This window comes from Pecten maximus, chromosome 1, assembly GCF_902652985.1.
Source record: "Pecten maximus chromosome 1, xPecMax1.1, whole genome shotgun sequence".
NCBI lineage: Eukaryota > Metazoa > Mollusca > Bivalvia > Pectinida > Pectinidae > Pecten > Pecten maximus.
This window is the reverse complement of record NC_047015.1, coordinates 21,488,757-21,508,265: the sequence shown is the minus strand read 5'-3', so window position 1 is coordinate 21,508,265 and position 19,509 is coordinate 21,488,757. Positions and strand designations below refer to the sequence as shown.

At 35.9% G+C, this 19,509-nt stretch overlaps 1 protein-coding gene across 1 annotated transcript in view; it reads left to right on the top strand.

Annotated features, from left to right (window-relative positions):
• The window catches only part of LOC117333981 (transient receptor potential cation channel subfamily M member 6-like), a 29,869-nt gene that overhangs the window by 2,582 nt on the left and 7,778 nt on the right, over positions 1–19,509 (top strand). Inside the window, exons 4-16 of the mRNA XM_033893435.1 lie at positions 18–162; positions 1,091–1,205; positions 1,444–1,600; positions 4,033–4,262; positions 7,964–8,119; positions 8,421–8,456; positions 9,425–9,459; positions 10,376–10,473; positions 10,630–10,752; positions 11,031–11,130; positions 11,273–11,516; positions 12,732–12,833; positions 15,994–16,161. Of these exons, the coding sequence (XP_033749326.1) occupies positions 18–162; positions 1,091–1,205; positions 1,444–1,600; positions 4,033–4,262; positions 7,964–8,119; positions 8,421–8,456; positions 9,425–9,459; positions 10,376–10,473; positions 10,630–10,752; positions 11,031–11,130; positions 11,273–11,516; positions 12,732–12,833; positions 15,994–16,161 (1,709 nt within the window). The remainder of the gene's footprint in view (positions 1–17; positions 163–1,090; positions 1,206–1,443; positions 1,601–4,032; positions 4,263–7,963; positions 8,120–8,420; positions 8,457–9,424; positions 9,460–10,375; positions 10,474–10,629; positions 10,753–11,030; positions 11,131–11,272; positions 11,517–12,731; positions 12,834–15,993; positions 16,162–19,509) is intronic.

Sequence of the window (19,509 nt, the reverse complement as noted above, 5' to 3'; positions counted from 1 at the left end):
CTTCCCGATTCCATCAGAAATGAAAATACCAACACTTGTCATCGTGGTGGAGGGCGACCTTGCCACAATCAGACATGTGGCTGAAGCTGTTCAGAAAGACATTCCTGTTCTATTGGTACGTGGATCGGGCATGGCAGCTGACCTGATTGGATACTGCCTGAAGTAAGATTTTTACCTGTTCTAAAAATAATCATGTAGGATATTAATTTTACATTAATGAGAATTTTTCCAGCAAGGGGAGTAAAATTGAAGCCGGTATCTTTTTTTTAGTATAAATTAGTAAATTTATAATACGAAAGCTTAAGACATGATGATGGCATAGCTGACGGCTATGTCGGTACTTGAAAAGGGCGTTCCTGTTTACTTTTAACAATATCACGTAATAATAATAGTGATTATAATTGGCTGCATTGGCGCAGGCAACATTACGTATTAACGTTATGTAGTAACGCTAACGGTTGTTTACTAACTGTTCAGGTCCCTCTGTTGTAATGGTAAGTGTTTCATCGTTAATAAGTTTCCTGGTGATTATACTCAAAGTTAGTAAAGAAGTTGGTTAAACATCGTATAGTAATATATGTGTGAGTCCGTACGTCGGTCCTTATGGCGCCCATCCGTGATAAACTTATGTACATGAACGTATGGCAAGAAACACTAAATCAGCTTAGCCTCAAGTCTTTCTAAAACTAATTAGGCAATGGCGGACATTGACAATTGTGAAAGGCACCAGTATATCAGTATATTACATCACATCATCAATCTGATTAGATATTGGTTATCATCAGATATAAGTAAAGTTCGAAGTTGTACAAGAGAATATTAAGATATCCAAGACAAATTAATTTCATTGATGAGGAATTTGGGGTATGGCTATGTGGGCCGCGCTTTTACTTTATTGATAAGGGGGTGGGGTGTATCTAAGTGAGCCGTTTATTTCTTTAATAAGGAGGCGGCGTATATCTATAAGAGATGTTTATTTTATTGATGAGGAGGCGGTATATCTATGTGAGCCACGCTCGCTTTGCTGTTATTTTATTAATAAGGCATGCGATCTATGTGAGTTTCCGCACATTTGGATTTTATTTGATAGAGAGGAAGACGCCCTAGAAACTCGTGCACCATTGCTGTTTGGAATATGTTTCTCAAAACAAGACTTCGAATTGCTGGATACAAATATAAAGACTATTATAAAACATAAAAGCAAGGTAGGTTTGTTTGGTGTGCTGCTCTGTTCATTGTTTCAATGATTATTCTGTAGATGGGCTTTAAAAAAAGGCAAATAATTATGACACAGTGCAACATAAGGGCCAACTTACACAAGTACCCTTAGATTTAGAGCATGTGTACATGTATTATGTTCTACTCATCAGTACACTTAATATTGGATATCTATTTTGAGTGACATAGGCTAGTTACATACTTGGTTTTCTCGTTCTTTTCTAGGTCACTGAATTCAACATTTTGACTGATAGTGTGACGTCATTGAAGGACAAAGTAACCGAAAGCGTCATTCGGGTCTGGGCCCTGGCTCATGTTAAAGGAGAGGATACGGCCGCCGACTTCGGGTACAATCCAACAAATCCTACTGCTGATGTCGATGGTAACTACTACATCTATTTGTAACATCCGCTCTCCATAAACACGGGACGTGAAAGTTCTTTTTGGGGTGGCTGTGGTGCGATAAATATAATTCAACGCAGGATATAAATTTACTTATATTTATTTATCCTCCCAAAGGTTCAATCTAATTCTATGAAGTTTCATCTATCTTCCATACTATCGCCGGCACATTCACACGTAACATTTCACACACACTGATCACTGGTCCCACGGAACGTGTGCTACATATAACAACTAACTTTCAGGTGCTACCGTTTAGTTATAATTTACGTTGACAACGAATGAAGGCCGTTAACCTTAAACGGGTTAATTAACTACTAATCTAAGGGAAGCAACTCAAACATAGGCTTTCTAATCTAGGTAACAAATTACATAAAAACTTGTCTATTTCCTAGTTCACTAAATATTTAACTGTATCTGTATTAACGCTGTTCATTTTTGTATGTTAAGTTCCTTTTTAAACTTGTAAAGGGGACATATAACTCTCTGTATGCCAGATCAATTGCATTAATGTTGGAATCACGATGTACATTTATTTCATTATTTTTTTTTTCTGTTTCAAATATTTTACATTTACTAACCCCCAATGCAGTCATCAGTGTATGGAGCTACAATTTGGTCTTTGTCACTCAATTGGGCATTCTGTCTTTTGAAAATTCAAATATAATCACCACTTTTGTTGTCTAATCGGAAGTTTATTGATACAGATATTCATAAAACATACTTTTAACCGTTATGGTTAATGCTAATGAATGGTTTATTAAATATTCTAGGTCTGCAGCAATTAGTTGAAGATTCATCTTTTGAAAAAATAACGCAAAGACAGATCTGGAGTTCAACGGCCGAAATTACTTTTTGACAAATTCTTAAAATTTCACAATTATAATTGATATCGTACTCAGAAAATGGAATCCGACAAACTAATAACTAGCCGCCGAATAATGTCACTAATGACTGGCCTGCTAGCAGAAACTACGGTACCATAGTCCCCTGGTTTCACACGGTAACCATTGAGAAACCACGTTCGAGTGCCCGTCCAATACCACCTAGATTGTCATCAACACATTAATTCATACCAGTCCGGCCATACCAAGGGTTTATGTGGGAGCGATAACTCCAAACGGGTACCAGTACGGGAGCCGGTTACTCTGGTAATAGAGTTAACCTATACCGACATGACCATGATCAATCCCTAAGCGCCAGCACCTGGTCTGGTTTCCGGTATCAATTCAGCCTCCCCTCCCACCCCCCCCCCCCCCCCCCCCCGAGGATGAAATTAGCCTGTCAGAAATCCTCCACCCATACATTTTCTTTGTTCTAAATTCTTAAATCCAGGTAATGAGTAACTACGACACATTTATTAACAAACTTGAGCTCATAACGTATATTACAAACAATGTAACAAGTCAAGCAGATTTTCCATTCATTAAACTTTCCAAATTGTCAATTGTGACTTAATGTCCATATTGAGTCATTCACATTTAGGCATCCACATTTCCTCACTTAGGTATCAGTATCTTGAACAGTTCAGTCCTTTTCGACAACAAAGTAGTAATGCCCTTGGCCAGGACAGAACATCTCGTACGGAAGCTATTGGGAGTATTCCACCCATTGACACAATTTATTTAATATTTAATAAACATGGTCCATATGATTCATTACTAAAATCACCAAATCGGCACATAACAGGCATACTTTACCTACATATAAGTTACCACATCGATTGTGAAGTGTGCGGGATCACCTTGAACACTAACTGGCCTGTATCTTCTTTCCAAGGGAGACTACTCCCTTAGCTGAACCAAGACTGTTGATAAAAGTGGATACGACACCCCGTTGCTCCTAAATTAGACAAATAACATCAGCAACATTCTTTTCATATTGGACAATGCTGGGGATGGAGGGTGGGCCAAAGCTCTCGTCATCGAGATATTACATTAAGGTACATGTCTACACTTCTGACATAAAATCTCCGTTCAGATTTATTTTACCTGTAAACACAGGGCTTCTTCCGAAGCGACTACGGTAATCACACCTGGTCGTATATGCCCAGTGCTATTGATACAACACTCTCAGTGAATCCTATTGTAACACCGTCATGCTTGACCGCAGACACCTTTCCGACTTCCAAACAGGAAGGTTTGCTGGTGAGGTACTGCATTGGAAATTTAACGCAACTGAAACACTAAGATTCCATTGAAAATGTATACTGTTCCCGCAATGGACCCCAGGTTACCTTACACTTTTACAATCCAAGGACATACTATCTGTATATTTCACCTATACATTGCCCAATTTATGCAAATCCAATGGCAAAATTTACATCCTTTCAAAAAAATCCAGATCAGTTTTAATCTATAATTTGATAACCTTTATTAACTGGTGTGTGCTTAATGTACTTTTGATACTTAGTTGCCAATGTCCCAGTACCCGCAACGTATATCGGTGGACACAATCAACACATGCCGACCAAGTCAATATCCGAACACGCTGTTCGCCTTAAATCCAGTGGACCACATTCATCGCCATCTTCATCATCAGATATCAAAAGAGAAATGAAGCCGTCACCAGTTGCACGCTACATGCTCTACCAGATAATTCAGACTAAAAACCCATTTTTTGCTGTAGCCGATGATAACGGAGTAAGTAAGCATTTATAGATTATATCGGAGAGAGAGAGAGAGAGAGAGAGAGAGAGAGAGAGAGAGAGAGAGAGAGAGAGATCTTTTGTAGGATAATATCTAGGGATCTCACAAGAACAATAATTAATTTATCAATTCCAATTTCAGCAAATTATCGACATACTGAGAAGAACTGAAAAATCAATAGGATTAGAAATCAGGCATAGCCTATCTCAGTCTTCTCCTTGATACCGTCACATGAAATACAGATACATGTATATATACATTGGTACGCTTGATTGTGCTAAGGGAAAGTAACTCCACGAATGCTCTATAAAATAGTAACCCTTCCAATAAATGTACTTACTTTGAAATACTTATAAGAGTATTGTATTATCAGTGAATAATACTAGACAACAACCTATTGATATTCATATAGACAAAACAGTTGAGCATACTTTGTGTGGTATTTGATTCATTCCCCTAACAGATACAGGCCATACAGTGCATGACACTTTTGCCATACACTGATGAGAATAAAAATCCAATATCAGAAAACATAGTAAGGGTTATAATATAAGAGAAAAAGAGAAAAGGGGACAATTATCTAAGCTACTAAAAGCTAATTCCATTCAGTAAGTATAAAACAAGGAAAGTATTTAATTACTAGAGTAAAAGTATCTATCCATTAAATAATTCCATATTACATAACATCAGGTCTAATGTATACTGCTACATGTATTTCATTGTAACCCACCAGGAGACTTAACTCGGTAGGTAGCAAAGCATTAACTTATAACTAATATGTTTAACATGGATAAGAATCAATAAGAATCTTTGATATCTTTATTCTGATATCAATCAAATATATCTATCTCAATATAAAGCTTAATGCATGCTTTAAGATACATGTATTGTTTATATTTTTACAACTATCACAACTATGTTATATAACATTCATACTTGAATGATTTTGAGAATATTGATTCAAAGTGTATAAAGGTCTGGTTAATATTATCATTTCCTTTTACATTCTAAAATATAATTGAAGCAGTTTCAAAAGACCGGTCGCAATCATCCATTGGAGATTCAATTAAATCATAGTTTATATTACTAGTAGTATTTCTAACTGTCATAATATAATATCTGTATCACATTTACCACAATATTTAAAAACATCAGTTGGTTTGCACTTTACATATAGATTTCTACTTAGCAGTATTTTTATCTGTGAGATACACTGAATGTTTCTAATTTTTGGACAAGTCTATTAATTTTCGTTAACCATGGTCGGGAAACAACTTTCAAGCATCTTAGCATCGTTATTAAGTGTAATATGCAGAAGTGTTTGTGGTTTGTTTTCAGAGATCCGTTCATCATATTAATACTCATACAATGTAGCATGCTTCTTGACCTTGAGAAAATATACATACATAATGTATATGCACAATAACAACTTATTAAACATATACCTTAGACTTTGAGCAATTCCAAGGAGAAGGAAAGTAGACCCCAAATACATGTATCCATTAATGTTATACAAACTGATTTCTAAGTTTCCATAGGTTATATAGAACATGGAACAGTTACACAAATACAGTTGGTAATGATATAATGTTGTAAAAACGATCTTCTCGGTTGATAATGAATTCGCCGAGGGCCTATTATGATTGATTAGAAAACATTTTAGGTAGTGTACTGATGGTAAAAGTAAAGAGATAAATACATAATTATCGCTAAAAGGTTAACAAAACAACATCGCGAGTTGAATCGATGTGATAGCATGTTCTATATGAAGTGATGTTTTTGTTTGACGGTAGGTTCATTTCGTCCCGAAAACTCGGCCCACAGCGGCACCAGTGACAATTGCAGTGTTGCAATGGACAAGCCCATATTACTGACTAAAATATATTATTTTTACGAAATTCAGTAAATATCTAAATACTATAAATGTATTTATGTAGAAATGTATAATTTAAACATAAAAAATCAAATAATCTGATTAAAATACAGATCCTAATACTATCGTGTTGAGCCTCAACACGATAGTATTAGGATCTGTATTTTAATCAGATTGAAAATCAAACAGAATGGTGGTCGAAAAATCCTATTTGGGTAATGATAACCGGTTGGCTGTATCAGGACGACTCGTCACAAACCGACAACATGTACTCACACAACTCATTCAGCCAATCAGCTGCAGCCAATCAGCTGCTGTTTCATACGAACCAAGTCCCTAAAGAAAGTGTGTTTCTGTGGTCTGGAGGGGTTGGTCTGATTAGTAAACATATGGAGTGGGTACTTCCTATATATGCGTGATGACAGTTCCTCAACTATGTAACATGAGGAGGATTATCTATCATTCATGCCGACTGGATAGCCGGTTCGGAGTTGGTTGTTTCTATGTCGTTCCCTATTCAGGCGTTGCTGATGATCATCCCGACTCCTGCAGTGGTCCATGGGGACCACCTACATGCCATTCCATGTATGGCTCGGCATGTTGAAATGTTTCGCTGCTGGCAAGTCCTTGCAATTCTGTTTGATGGAACAACGGTGTTGTTGATCCTCAGGTTGAGTGGTGTTTTGTCTCCTCAACATACAGTACTGAATGCTACACTTGACACACGTAATCAGGTTTATTACATTGGCCGATGTGTAGGAGACCGATTGGAGGATGTGGTATTTATGTCCATTAGTCTCACAATTGAATGAATTGGTGCTGTGACTATACGGACAGAGTTTACACCTCTTACTGTTACATGTCCCGAAACAGCCAGTGGAGGTAGCATGAAAGGGTGAAGGTAGCTTACCACTGACTACAAAATCTTTGATGTTGTTTGGTCTGCGGTAAGCTAGTATAGGGGGTTCCGTGAAAACAACCATGAGTTTGCTGGACAACAACAACGACCTTCCAGAAACACTGACATTCTGGAAGGTTGTTGAAAGTGCTGGCATGCCGGGATGAAAGGTTACCACACAAGGTACTCTTCCAGTTTTCAGTCCGGCTTTGTGTATCTTTCACTATATCGATCTTAAGATCAATCAGGGCTTCTCCATACCCTCTATTTATGTATCCAGTATTGACTCAAAACGTCTTCATATTGTCTAAAGTCGCCCTTTTTGTACTCAGAAATCTTTACACTATACCTCATTTACAGAACCACCTGCAGACACACGGATGCATTTCTACGTTAAGATGCAAATATACTTACAAACCCACAAATTAACACAGACAGATTGATGAACGACAAAATAAACACCATACATATACGTACATATGTTGCGACGTATTCTCATACTAACGTGGGAGTACGAACATAAAAAGACCCCAACAACAACAACAAAAAACAAACTCACCACTACTACAACAGATACCCATTCAACGTCCTCTTAGGTAAACACTTTAATTTGTACTTGTGTACACATAAACCTTTTAACTACATTTTATAGTGTGGCCCAGAGCCTCAAGGGTATACATTATCATTTATGTAAACATTCTTGTTTTTATAACAATAGAGTTTCATTCATTCCTTGAATTATTTCTTTGATTTTATATACATTGCTCAGTTACTAATAATATTTAACCTTTTCGTATATACTAATTGTTTAATTGTCGTTGTCTTATCATTTACAAACAGTTGACAAAGGACGATAGAGTATAGCCTACTCCTGTTGTCGATGTCTTAAAATGTAGGCTTTCACGTTGTAATTCATCATTTAAGCTTGGGAAAAGTCTCTTTGTATATGCGCTCAAAGAAGACCTGAGCGATATAACGGAGCTACTCATTGACAAGGGAATCACACTTGAATGGGAGGAGGCTAAAAGAAACAAAAATAGCAAGTCTCTCTATGAAGATGGGAAGTCTCTATATATAGAGGTAACTTGTGTTTACATTTGTGTATTGAAGTAATTTTGTTAATTCAATAATTAGTATGCATATTTGTGTAATACTATATAATATAGCAGAGGAAATTATTACAGACGTTTAACTGATAAATCCGTGAAATGGTCGTACGTGGTCATCATCTCTTATGTCTAATCTTATAATCAAAATGTCCATGTTGCATTGTTACAAGTCTGCAATAATGTCAACAATGTCGCTTTTTGTTTTTGGTAAACAAGTTTTGATATTTCAATATTATTATGTTCATGTTGAACCTCTTTATCTTTTTATTTAGATGCTCAACGAACAAGAGAGATGTACGAAAAAACAGGTAAACCATAATTGATCTATTTAAACATGAAATAAACGCTGTATTATTCATCATTTTTCAATCTTTGTAACATAGATTAAGTTCGATCACAGCTGTGATGTCATCAATTGTTATTTACGGGCTATATCAAAAATAATTGATATGCATTTCATTTAGTCGTCTAATACGTTACCTGTAGACGTCCAATAAATACAACAACTAATGTACATATTGGACAGCTACGGGTAACTAATTAGTTAGCATTATAAAAAAGAAAACATTTTCCCCTTAAAGAAAGTTTGAACCACGGTACACATTTCACATAGATGTATACATATCCAAAACTTTACTAAGAGATACATTTCCTGCATTAATTTAATTTCCTTTGAATTCGTAGTTTAACAATAACACTGTTGAGTTGGAGGCATACATTCTTTCGTATCATCCCTTCAGATATTTGTGCATACTCCCAGAAATACAACTGTAACACATTGTAATTGTACGGTTTATGTAATTTCTCTTACAGATATAATCCCAGATATATAATGTAATAATTCTCTTCAATAGATTGATCACATTACTTATTCCATTTCAATACTGAATGCTGAAAGCTATATTTTACATAGAATGTGTTGGGAACATACCTTCACTATTAGGCGACATTTTTTTAAACGAGACTAAATTCTGCTCTAATTCACAATTTAACGTATGCTAGATTGCACAACTCTCATATATTGTACAAATAGCCTTCGACTTCGTGGTTGATTGCACCTACTCAACAGGTATTTAACCTGTCAAGTATTAACATAAAGAAGGATGTATTGTAAGTAAGATCTAAGATCTAAGCCTCTAACTGCAAATATTGTAAAAAAAAAACTATTGTAGTTCTATTTTTTATCCGGTTTCGTAGTGAAAAATAATGTTAAAAAAGTAGAACATGTATTGATTGAACTGAAAACAAGCTCATCTATAGATCCATTCTCTTGCAGGCGAGTGCGTGTATTGCAGATATTATACAGGTACGGTGATTTTAATAGTGTAAGACAATAAATAGGTAAAGGATGGATAATGATGCTATTTTAATTAGGGCTTTTCACCAAATGGTGAAAAGACCTATTGTTTTTGTTCTGTTTATTAGGGGTTTTCACCAAACGGTGAAAAGACCTATTGTTTTTGTTCTGTTTATTATTATTATTCTACACTTTATTTTGTCCACACATCTGGGCCAAAAAAGTAAGGGTTAGGACAATGGCATTTCTCTTACATTACATAGCATATGTCAAAGGGGTGTAGATCTATTATTAAGTAGCTCGAAGATCCAATATGGCCGCCATGACGTCATACGTAAAAAATTTAAAATGTGTCCATAACTCAAAAAGTTTTGATTATACAGAGGTCATGTAATTATATTATTTGTAGATAATGTCTTGGGCTAACTTTTTTTTTTTACAAAATGTTTTAGGTCAGAGGTCAAATAAAAAAGCGCGCTAAGGCGACAAATTAGTGTATTTTTAGAAAATTTTGTGTTTCGGTACCATTTGCCATTAACGCGGTATGCCATTTTGAATTAATCTGGCATCTGAGATATAACGTTTCAACAAAGGAGTTGGACAAGGGGAGATAACTCGTACAATGTGCTGTACGAGTTTCTTCCCCTCGTCTAACTCCTTTGTTAAAAGTGTCAAGTGTTCTAAAATAGTGTTTTAAGTTTGAAAAACCACGCCTTTAGGTCATTGATGGTAAGCAGGTGAAAAGCCCGTCAAATTGTTAGCCAACAGTTTCTAGTTATCTTTTGGAATTATATTCGTTGTAATTATCAAAACAAAATCTCTCCAATTTAATTTGATAAAAACAACGTTATATCTGTCCTGTACTAAAACTGCATCAGTGATTCTACCGTCTGATGCTGATATAACAATGGTTTTTACGAAACCTTCTAGTAATGTCTATATTATTTTACAGCTTAAAAAAACCCATATCTTTTCAAAAAAAAAAGATGCATGGAAGGTCGGCTGCAGGATGATATCCTACGAAATCGGTAACTATTTTCTTGATTCGATTTTGTTTACTCCAATTGTATAATTCATTACAAGAATACATTTTTGTATTCCACAAAGTACAAAACAAACAGTAATTTCTCTCAACATTTACCTTTTTAAAACTTGCCCCTTTCTCAAGATTCCTTTTCGTTCAGGCACCGAGCCAGAATCCAAGGAGACTAACATCATGACGCCATCTGATTTACTCTTGTGGGCAGTCTTGACCAACAATATGAAGATGGCGGAGATATTTTGGAAGCGTTCCCACGAGCCTATCCGTGATAATCTACTCTAGTCTTTATGGGTTTAATTGTATATTAAATAAAACAAGTATAACATTGGAAGTTTGGGGAAATTAATTATCACAATACATATATTATCACAGACAAAGTGTCTTTTGTTTATCTACTAAACATTTGTAACTGTTTCCAAATTTTAAGACTGTATGTCATCGTTTGTAATTTACTTGTGTCTTTATAAAGGGGCGAATTACCTCGCAAATACGACAAAACATATTTGCCTCACATCATTGTTATCGATTTTTAAATTCTTTTAGTCACAGCTCTCGTTGCGTGTGCTATACTAAAGAAGATGTCAAGGAAAGCACATCATTTAAAGGAAAGGGAAATCGAAGACAAAATGCTGTTACACTCACGGTAACTAATTAAACTATATTAATACAGGCGGTCAAGTCTCTGCATTTATATGAAATTGTCGATTAAAACATGTTTTTCATGAATGGCCGGCTAATACCTACATTTGTATGTTCAATATAATATTTGTATTGTTAATCATCAGGGTGTTTTGTCAGCGAGCCATCGATGTCACTCAAAGGTTTTACGAAGCAAACGAGCAAGAAGCTATCTTTACGTTAGAACTAGAAAACAAGAAGTCTGTGTGGGGTATTCGGGACAACGCCCTTGAATTTTCCCAAACACACAACATTTTTGCTTTTGCTGCTCATCACGTTCCTCAAAGAAGCTTTGACAGGATATTCTATGGCGGGGATTTCCTCCATCATCGTGATTTACAAAAGGATGAGGTTAGTTGGTGATTTCACATTTGTTTTTAGATATACATGTATGTTTAAATGCGTATTATTATGTTATTTCTTCAAACGGCATATAAAGCTTTGAAACCACTTTCCTCTTGATCATCTTCTGGATTTTACTGTTAATGATCAAGCATTGACTCACACGAGTAGAATATTTTGTTACGTTATTTCATCAATAAACATTTACATGTAAAAAACGTTGAAATATCTCAACAAGTTTGGTCTGGGATCTCGGGTTGTTATTTATCAGTTAACTTTGACCAATAGTCATTGCCAGTATCCTGTATGAGGACAGTTCTGACTTGTCAGTTGTCATATGCGCCCTACATTCTATCTAAAATGTCATACTTGTTTAGGTTGCTTTCTCTTACTTGGTTCAACAATCTCTTATGAAGATGAAATGGAGATGCCACGGTGTCAGTTATCATTTACAAAAATTTACGTTTCAAAAGTCAACAATTAAACTTCACTTTCAAGCGCCCTTATTTTATATATGGCAGATAATCGTAAAGTCACGCCAAAATGATATGTATCAACATCAACTTATAAATGAACCGGAACAACCAAAGATCATATCAAGATCGAAGTCTTTATTTCAGATTCTGCCAGGTCCGTATAACAAGATATTAATCGAATCAAAGGTCCTTAATTTGCAGTAGGCTAGATTTTCATTACTTATATCTTTCTTACACGAAATTTACACTAATGTATTTTAATTTTATCTTAATGAAAACTAAAGAAAATCAGACCATACATATAATGACAGATATCTGCCGATTTCTGAGGTAGAGGTTGATACTCGTTATCTTGAGCTTTATAATGTAATAAATCGTCGTGTCGATCAATACGAAGTATTTTCTTTTATTACATTTTGGTATCAAAACCAGAGCATAGAATGTTATAGGTATGATCCCGTGCTATTTATATCTCATTGCATTATATTCATTACCTTTTCATAAAATCTGTACCTGAAACAACAACGTAGAACACTTTCTTAGGGGTAATGTGTCTGTTAAATCTGATTGGCTGAAATAATGCGACGTAACAGAGCATAGGAGTGTGCAATGCGATATCTTATCACTGTCGCAGAGTGGAATTCGATGTTAAATTGTATGATAAAGTTGTTCGGATGTAAGTCAATCAACATTGGATACAGAACTGAAAATATGATAAAATGATATATCTTACTGTTGATTTCAATAGCATAAGAAGTTGGATACCTGTTGGAAGTTTCGGTATCCTCATACGGCAGCATTGTTAGCTACTTTAGTGTGCGCTCCGATTTCGAAATTCACTATCCACTATGTAAGTATTTCTTACGAAATCCCATTTCCCCTGTGTTTACAACGTTTTAAGTTAAATGCATCAAGCATTTCTATTTGATCACGTAATTTGTTTCATTTTTATCGGACAAGCTCATTTTTCAAAGTAACTAAAGACACCATTTTTTTGCGATAAATTTTGAGAGAGCATTTTCTAATAAAAGAAAAATAGATCCCATATCCCATACAGGAGTCGAGTGACGTTCCTTTTTTTTTTTTACTAGAATGACATAAGTCGTGACGTGCCTTTTTTCTACTAGAATGACATAAGTCGTGACATGCCTTTTTTTCTACTAGAATGACATAAGTCGTGACGTGCCTCATTTCTACTAGAATGACATAAGTCGTGACGTGACTTTTTTCTACTAGAATGACATAAGTCGTGACGTGCCTTTTTTCTACTAGAATGACATAAGTCGTGACGTGCCTCATTTCTACTAGAATGACATAAGTCGTGACGTGACTTTTTTCTACTAGAATGACATAAGTCGTGACGTGACTTTTTTCTACTAGAATGACATAAGTCGTGACGTGCCGCATTTCTACTACAATGACATAAGTCGTGACGTGCCGCATTTCTACTACAATGACATAAGTCGTGACGTGACTTTTTTCTACTAGAATGACATAAGTCGTGATATGCCTTTTTCTACTAGAATGACATAAGTCGTGATATGCCTTTTTCTACTAGAATGACATAAGTTGTGACGTGACTTTTTTCTACCAGAATGACATAAGTCGTGATATGCCTTTTTCTACTAGAATGACATAAGTCGTGATATGCCTTTTTCTACTAGAATGACATAAGTCGTGATATTATACCTCATTCATTTAAGTGCCTATTTGAGTCTAGTAGTTGCTCCGGTCCATATATAGTATATGGCCCGGAGTCAAGGGCCGAAGTCCTTGACTCCGGGCCGACGCTATATGAAAATGACGTCATAATACCAAGTTGACGTCGTCATATTATGACGTCATCATTTCAGACACTGAGCGAAATGGCGTCTGGCAGTGATAGATTTGTTGGTCATATTCGGTATAATATAACAAATATTGCATGTCACTTCGGGCAATATGGGAGTTTATGGACTGGTCATTCACCCAAATATATGTATATGGACCTCAGCTTCGCTTCGGTCCATATACATATATTTGGGTGACTGACCAGTCCATAAACTCCCATATTGCCCTCAGTGCCATGCAATATTTGTTAAATATGCCTTTTTCTACTAGAATGACATAAGTCGTGATATGCCTTTTTCTACTAGAATGACATAAGTCGTGATATGCCTTTTTTTCTACTAGAATGACATAAGTCGTGACGTGCCTTTTTTCTACTAGAATGACATAAGTCGTGATATGCCTTTTTCTACTAGAATGACATAAGTCGTGATATGCCTTTTTCTACTAGAATGACATAAGTCGTGACGTGCCTTTTTTCTACTAGAATGACATAAGTCGTGACGTGCCGCATTTCTACTACAATGACATAAGTCGTGACGTGCCGCATTTCTACTACAATGACATAAGTCGTGACGTGACTTTTTTCTACTAGAATGACATAAGTCGTGATATGCCTTTTTCTACTAGAATGACATAAGTCGTGATATGCCTTTTTCTACTAGAATGACATAAGTTGTGACGTGACTTTTTTCTACCAGAATGACATAAGTCGTGATATGCCTTTTTCTACTAGAATGACATAAGTCGTGATATGCCTTTTTCTACTAGAATGACATAAGTCGTGATATTATACCTCATTCATTTAAGTGCCTATTTGAGTCTAGTAGTTGCTCCGGTCCATATATAGTATATGGCCCGGAGTCAAGGGCCGAAGTCCTTGACTCCGGGCCGACGCTATATGAAAATGACGTCATAATACCAAGTTGACGTCGTCATATTATGACGTCATCATTTCAGACACTGAGCGAAATGGCGTCTGGCAGTGATAGATTTGTTGGTCATATTCGGTATAATATAACAAATATTGCATGTCACTTCGGGCAATATGGGAGTTTATGGACTGGTCATTCACCCAAATATATGTATATGGACCTCAGCTTCGCTTCGGTCCATATACATATATTTGGGTGACTGACCAGTCCATAAACTCCCATATTGCCCTCAGTGCCATGCAATATTTGTTAAATATGCCTTTTTCTACTAGAATGACATAAGTCGTGATATGCCTTTTTCTACTAGAATGACATAAGTCGTGATATGCCTTTTTTTCTACTAGAATGACATAAGTCGTGACGTGCCTTTTTTCTACTAGAATGACATAAGTCGTGATATGCCTTTTTCTACTAGAATGACATAAGTCGTGATATGCCTTTTTCTACTAGAATGACATAAGTCGTGATATGCCTTTTTCTACTAGAATGACATAAGTCGTGATATGCCTTTTTTTCTACTAGAATGACATAAGTCGTGATATGCCTTTTTCTACTAGAATGACATAAGTCGTGATATGCCTTTTTCTACTAGAATGACACAAGTCGTGATATGCCTTTTTTTCTACTAGAATGACATAAGTCGTGATATGCCTTTTTCTACTAGAATGACATAAGTCGTGACGTGCCTTTTTTCTACTAGAATGACATAAGTCGTGACGTGACTTTTTTCTACTAGAATGACATAAGTCGTGACGTGACTTTTTTTCTACTAGAATGACATAAGTCGCGATATGCCTTTTTTTCTACTAGAATGACTTTAGTCGAAAGCGGGCAGATTGTGTCCTATCTTGAGTACACGTGCGTTTGTTGGAAAATTAATATCAGACGTAGTAAAAACATCATTACATAAAAAAGTCATTGATTAATATAAAAAGAAGAAGAAAAAAACCAACAGATTTCGATAAGTAGTTAAATATCTTATCGAAATGCAATTTTTAGTTGGTAATTATCTTATAATTTACTTAATGGAGGATAAGTATATCAGAAACCAATGGTTATTAGAAGTCTTTCAAACTTGAATGAATTAATTTTATGAACTAAACATATAGATATGTTTATCCAACAGTTATCAATCAATGTCATGGTATCAGAGTAGATAGCATGGCGTATATTGTTAGAAGAATAGAGTATACATAGGCCGTAATTCATTCTTATAGTACTGAATCGTGTAATGTTTATTTTTTTCAGATTTTCTTTAGCTTATTCCTGGTATGCCTAAGTGCATTTGTCATGACGAACATCACGTCTGAAAAATGGCCCATTGACGAAAAGTCAATTTATGAGTATTGCACGTACATCTGGCTGTTTGCCGACATAGTGGAAGAATATGGTCCTCCGACAGTCTACACAATCAAGGTAAGCTCCTTCTATACCAATACCAAGTTTCAAAATGACCCAGATATAATAGTGTATGTAGGTATTGTACCCAGAGACAATAGTTTATATTGGAATTTTACCGAGAGACAATAGTGTATGTGGGTATTGTACCGAGAGACAATAGTGTATGTGGGTATTGTACCGAGAGACAATAGTGTATGTGGGTATTGTACCGAGAGACAATAGTATATGTGGGTATTGTACCGAGAGACAATAGTGTATGTGGGTATTGTACCGAGAGACTATAGTGTATGTGGGTATTGTACCGAGAGACAATAGTGTATGTGGGTATTGTACCCAGAGACAATCGTGTATGTGGGTATTGTACCCAGAGACAATCGTGTATGTGAGTATTGTACCCAGAGACAATCGTGTATGTGGGTATGGTACCAAGAGACAATAGTGTATGTGGGTATTGTACCGAGAGACAATAGTGTATGTGAGTATTGTACCGAGAGACTATAGTGTATATGGGTATTGTACCCAGAGACAATAGTGTATGTGGGTATTGTACCCAGAGACAATAGTGTATGTGGGTATTGTACCGAGAGACAATAGTGTATGTGAGTATTGTACCGAGAGACTATAGTGTATGTGGGTATTGTACCGAGAGACAATAGTGTATGTGGGTATTGTACCCAGAGACAATAGTGTATGTGGGTATTGTACCCAGAGACAATCGTGTATGTGAGTATTGTACCCAGAGACAATCGTGTATGTGAGTATTGTACCGAGAGACAATAGTGTATGTTGGTATTGTACCGAGAGACAATAATGTATGTGGGCATTGTACCCAAAAACAATAGTGTATGTTGGTATTGTACCGAGAGACAATAGTGTATGTGGGTATTGTACCGAGAGACAATAGTGTATGTGGGTATTGTACCCAGAGACAATAGTGTATGTGGGTATTGTACCGAGAGACAATAGTGTATGTGGGTATTGTACCGAGAGACAATAGTGTATGTGGGTATTGTACCGAGAGACAATAGTGTATGTGGGTATTGTACCGAGAGACAATAGTGTATGTGGGTATTGTACCGAGAGACAATAGTGTATGTGGGTATTGTACCGAGAGACAATAGTGTATGTGGGTATTGTACCAAGAGACAATAGTGTATGTGGGTATTGTACCGAGAGACTATAGTGTATGTGGGTATTGTACCCAGAGACAATAGTGTATGTGAGTATTGTACCCAGAGACAATAGTGTATGTGAGTATTGTACCCAGAGACAATAGTGTATGTGGGTATTGTACCGAGAGACTATAGTGTATGTGAGTATTGTACCCAGAGACAATAGTGTATGTGAGTATTGTACCCAGAGACAATAGTGTATGTGGGTATTGTACCGAGAGACAATAGTGTATGTGAGTATTGTACCGAGAGACAATAGTGTATGTGGGTATTGTACCGAGAGACTATAGTGTATGTGAGTATTGTACCCAGAGACAATAGTGTATGTGAGTATTGTACCGAGAGACAATAGTGTATGTGGGTATTGTACCCAGAGACAATAGTGTATGTGGGTATTGTACCCAGATACAATAGTGTATGTGGGTATTGTACCCAGAGACATTGAGTAATGAGACATGAAGGTGGCAATATTATTACTAGTCTAAGGCGAGAAACAAACCATTTAACTTAATGGCGAAAACTATTCTAAAAGTTTTAAACAATAAATGTCCTTGGCAAACTTTTTGGTACATAATGAAGTCATACGTTGTCGCGAGGAGTGTTATCATCGCAATAATAGAATATTCGATGTTCCATTATCTTTGATTAGTAATATTTTCCCCGTTTAATGTTTTAGAGTTCAGCAATTAAAATATAGTTTGTTTATCCAATGACATTGAGTCATAATAGGTAGTTTTCGAATCCCCAGGAAATGGACGGTCATTTTTTATACAAATATTTCTAGATGGCACGTCGACAGATAAGTTATTCTTGTCCGATGTCAGTCGAGAAATTGTGCCAACAATTTGAACGCATTCAGTTTTATTTTACCACTTGGTGACTACTCAGTTGATGTGATCCCATTTAATGACCAATCGCAACATTAACATCACTTTTCCAGAGATGATCCGGCCAATCACACAAATATACGTCAAGTTATTAAAAGCGCTGCTTTAACATTAAGAGTTGCAACACTGCCTCTTTTCTCTATGTTCAATGGAATTTTAAGATTCATTAAAAGTAAATTGATGGTAAAATTGAAAAAATAATGGAGAGTAAAAGGTCGCCCTATTAGCTTAGAGTAGCATGAATTCCCATTACGTCTAGTGGTAGGATGTTTGCCTTGATAGCAAAAGGTCGCTTATTTTAACCCATTAATATTGAAATATATTTCCATAAATCAATAGACAACGAAAACGGGTTAAATAGTGAAAGTATCATTAACCGATGTGTATAAATGTTTAAAGTATTAGTGGAGGGTGTATCAATGTTAAACTATCAGTAGACGACGTGTCAATGTTAAACTATCAGTAGACGATGTGTCAATGTTAAACTATCAGTAGACGATGTGTCAATGTTAAACTATCAGTAGACGATGTGTCAATGTTAAACTATCAGTAGACGATGTGTCAATGTTAAACTATCAGTAGACGATGTGTCAATGTTAAACTATCAGTAGACGATGTGTCAATGTTAAACTATCCGTAGACGATGTGTCAATGTTAAACTATCAGTAGACGATGTGTCAATGTTAAACTATCAGTAGACGATGTGTGTATGTTAAACTATCAGTAGACGATGTGTCAATGTTAAACTAACAGTAGACGATGTGTCAATGTTAAACTATCAGTAGACGATGTGTCAATGTAATACTATAAGTTAGTTATTTGTTTGAATATTAAGTTTGGTTTAGTATCGTTATATCAACAGCTCAGTTCATTTAAGGACTTTCCCTTGCGTGAGTGATTTATGGGTGTGGGATTTTGGGAGGTTGTGATATGTTTGTCTCCTGATGGATACCGAACCCTAAGCATTCCTATCAGGAGCGACCCTTTGATTAAAATTCCATAAGTGAGGCAGTGTGAAGATAGACATTAAGAAACAGGGGTTGTTTAGAACGAAGAGAACAAATCAGATCCAAAATTTACTCGCGTCTTACGGTCATACGACGAGGAAGGTCATCATGTACAATTCTTCTGCTTTACCTGTTACAACTGCAGTAAACTGTGTGTGTAATGTTACATTTGCAGTAGAAGATGTGTGTACATTTGCGTGTTAATTTATCAGTAGACGATGTGTCTAAATATTAAACTATTAGTAAAATAGGTATGTAATGTTACAATTGCAAAAGAGGACTTGTCAATGTTAATTT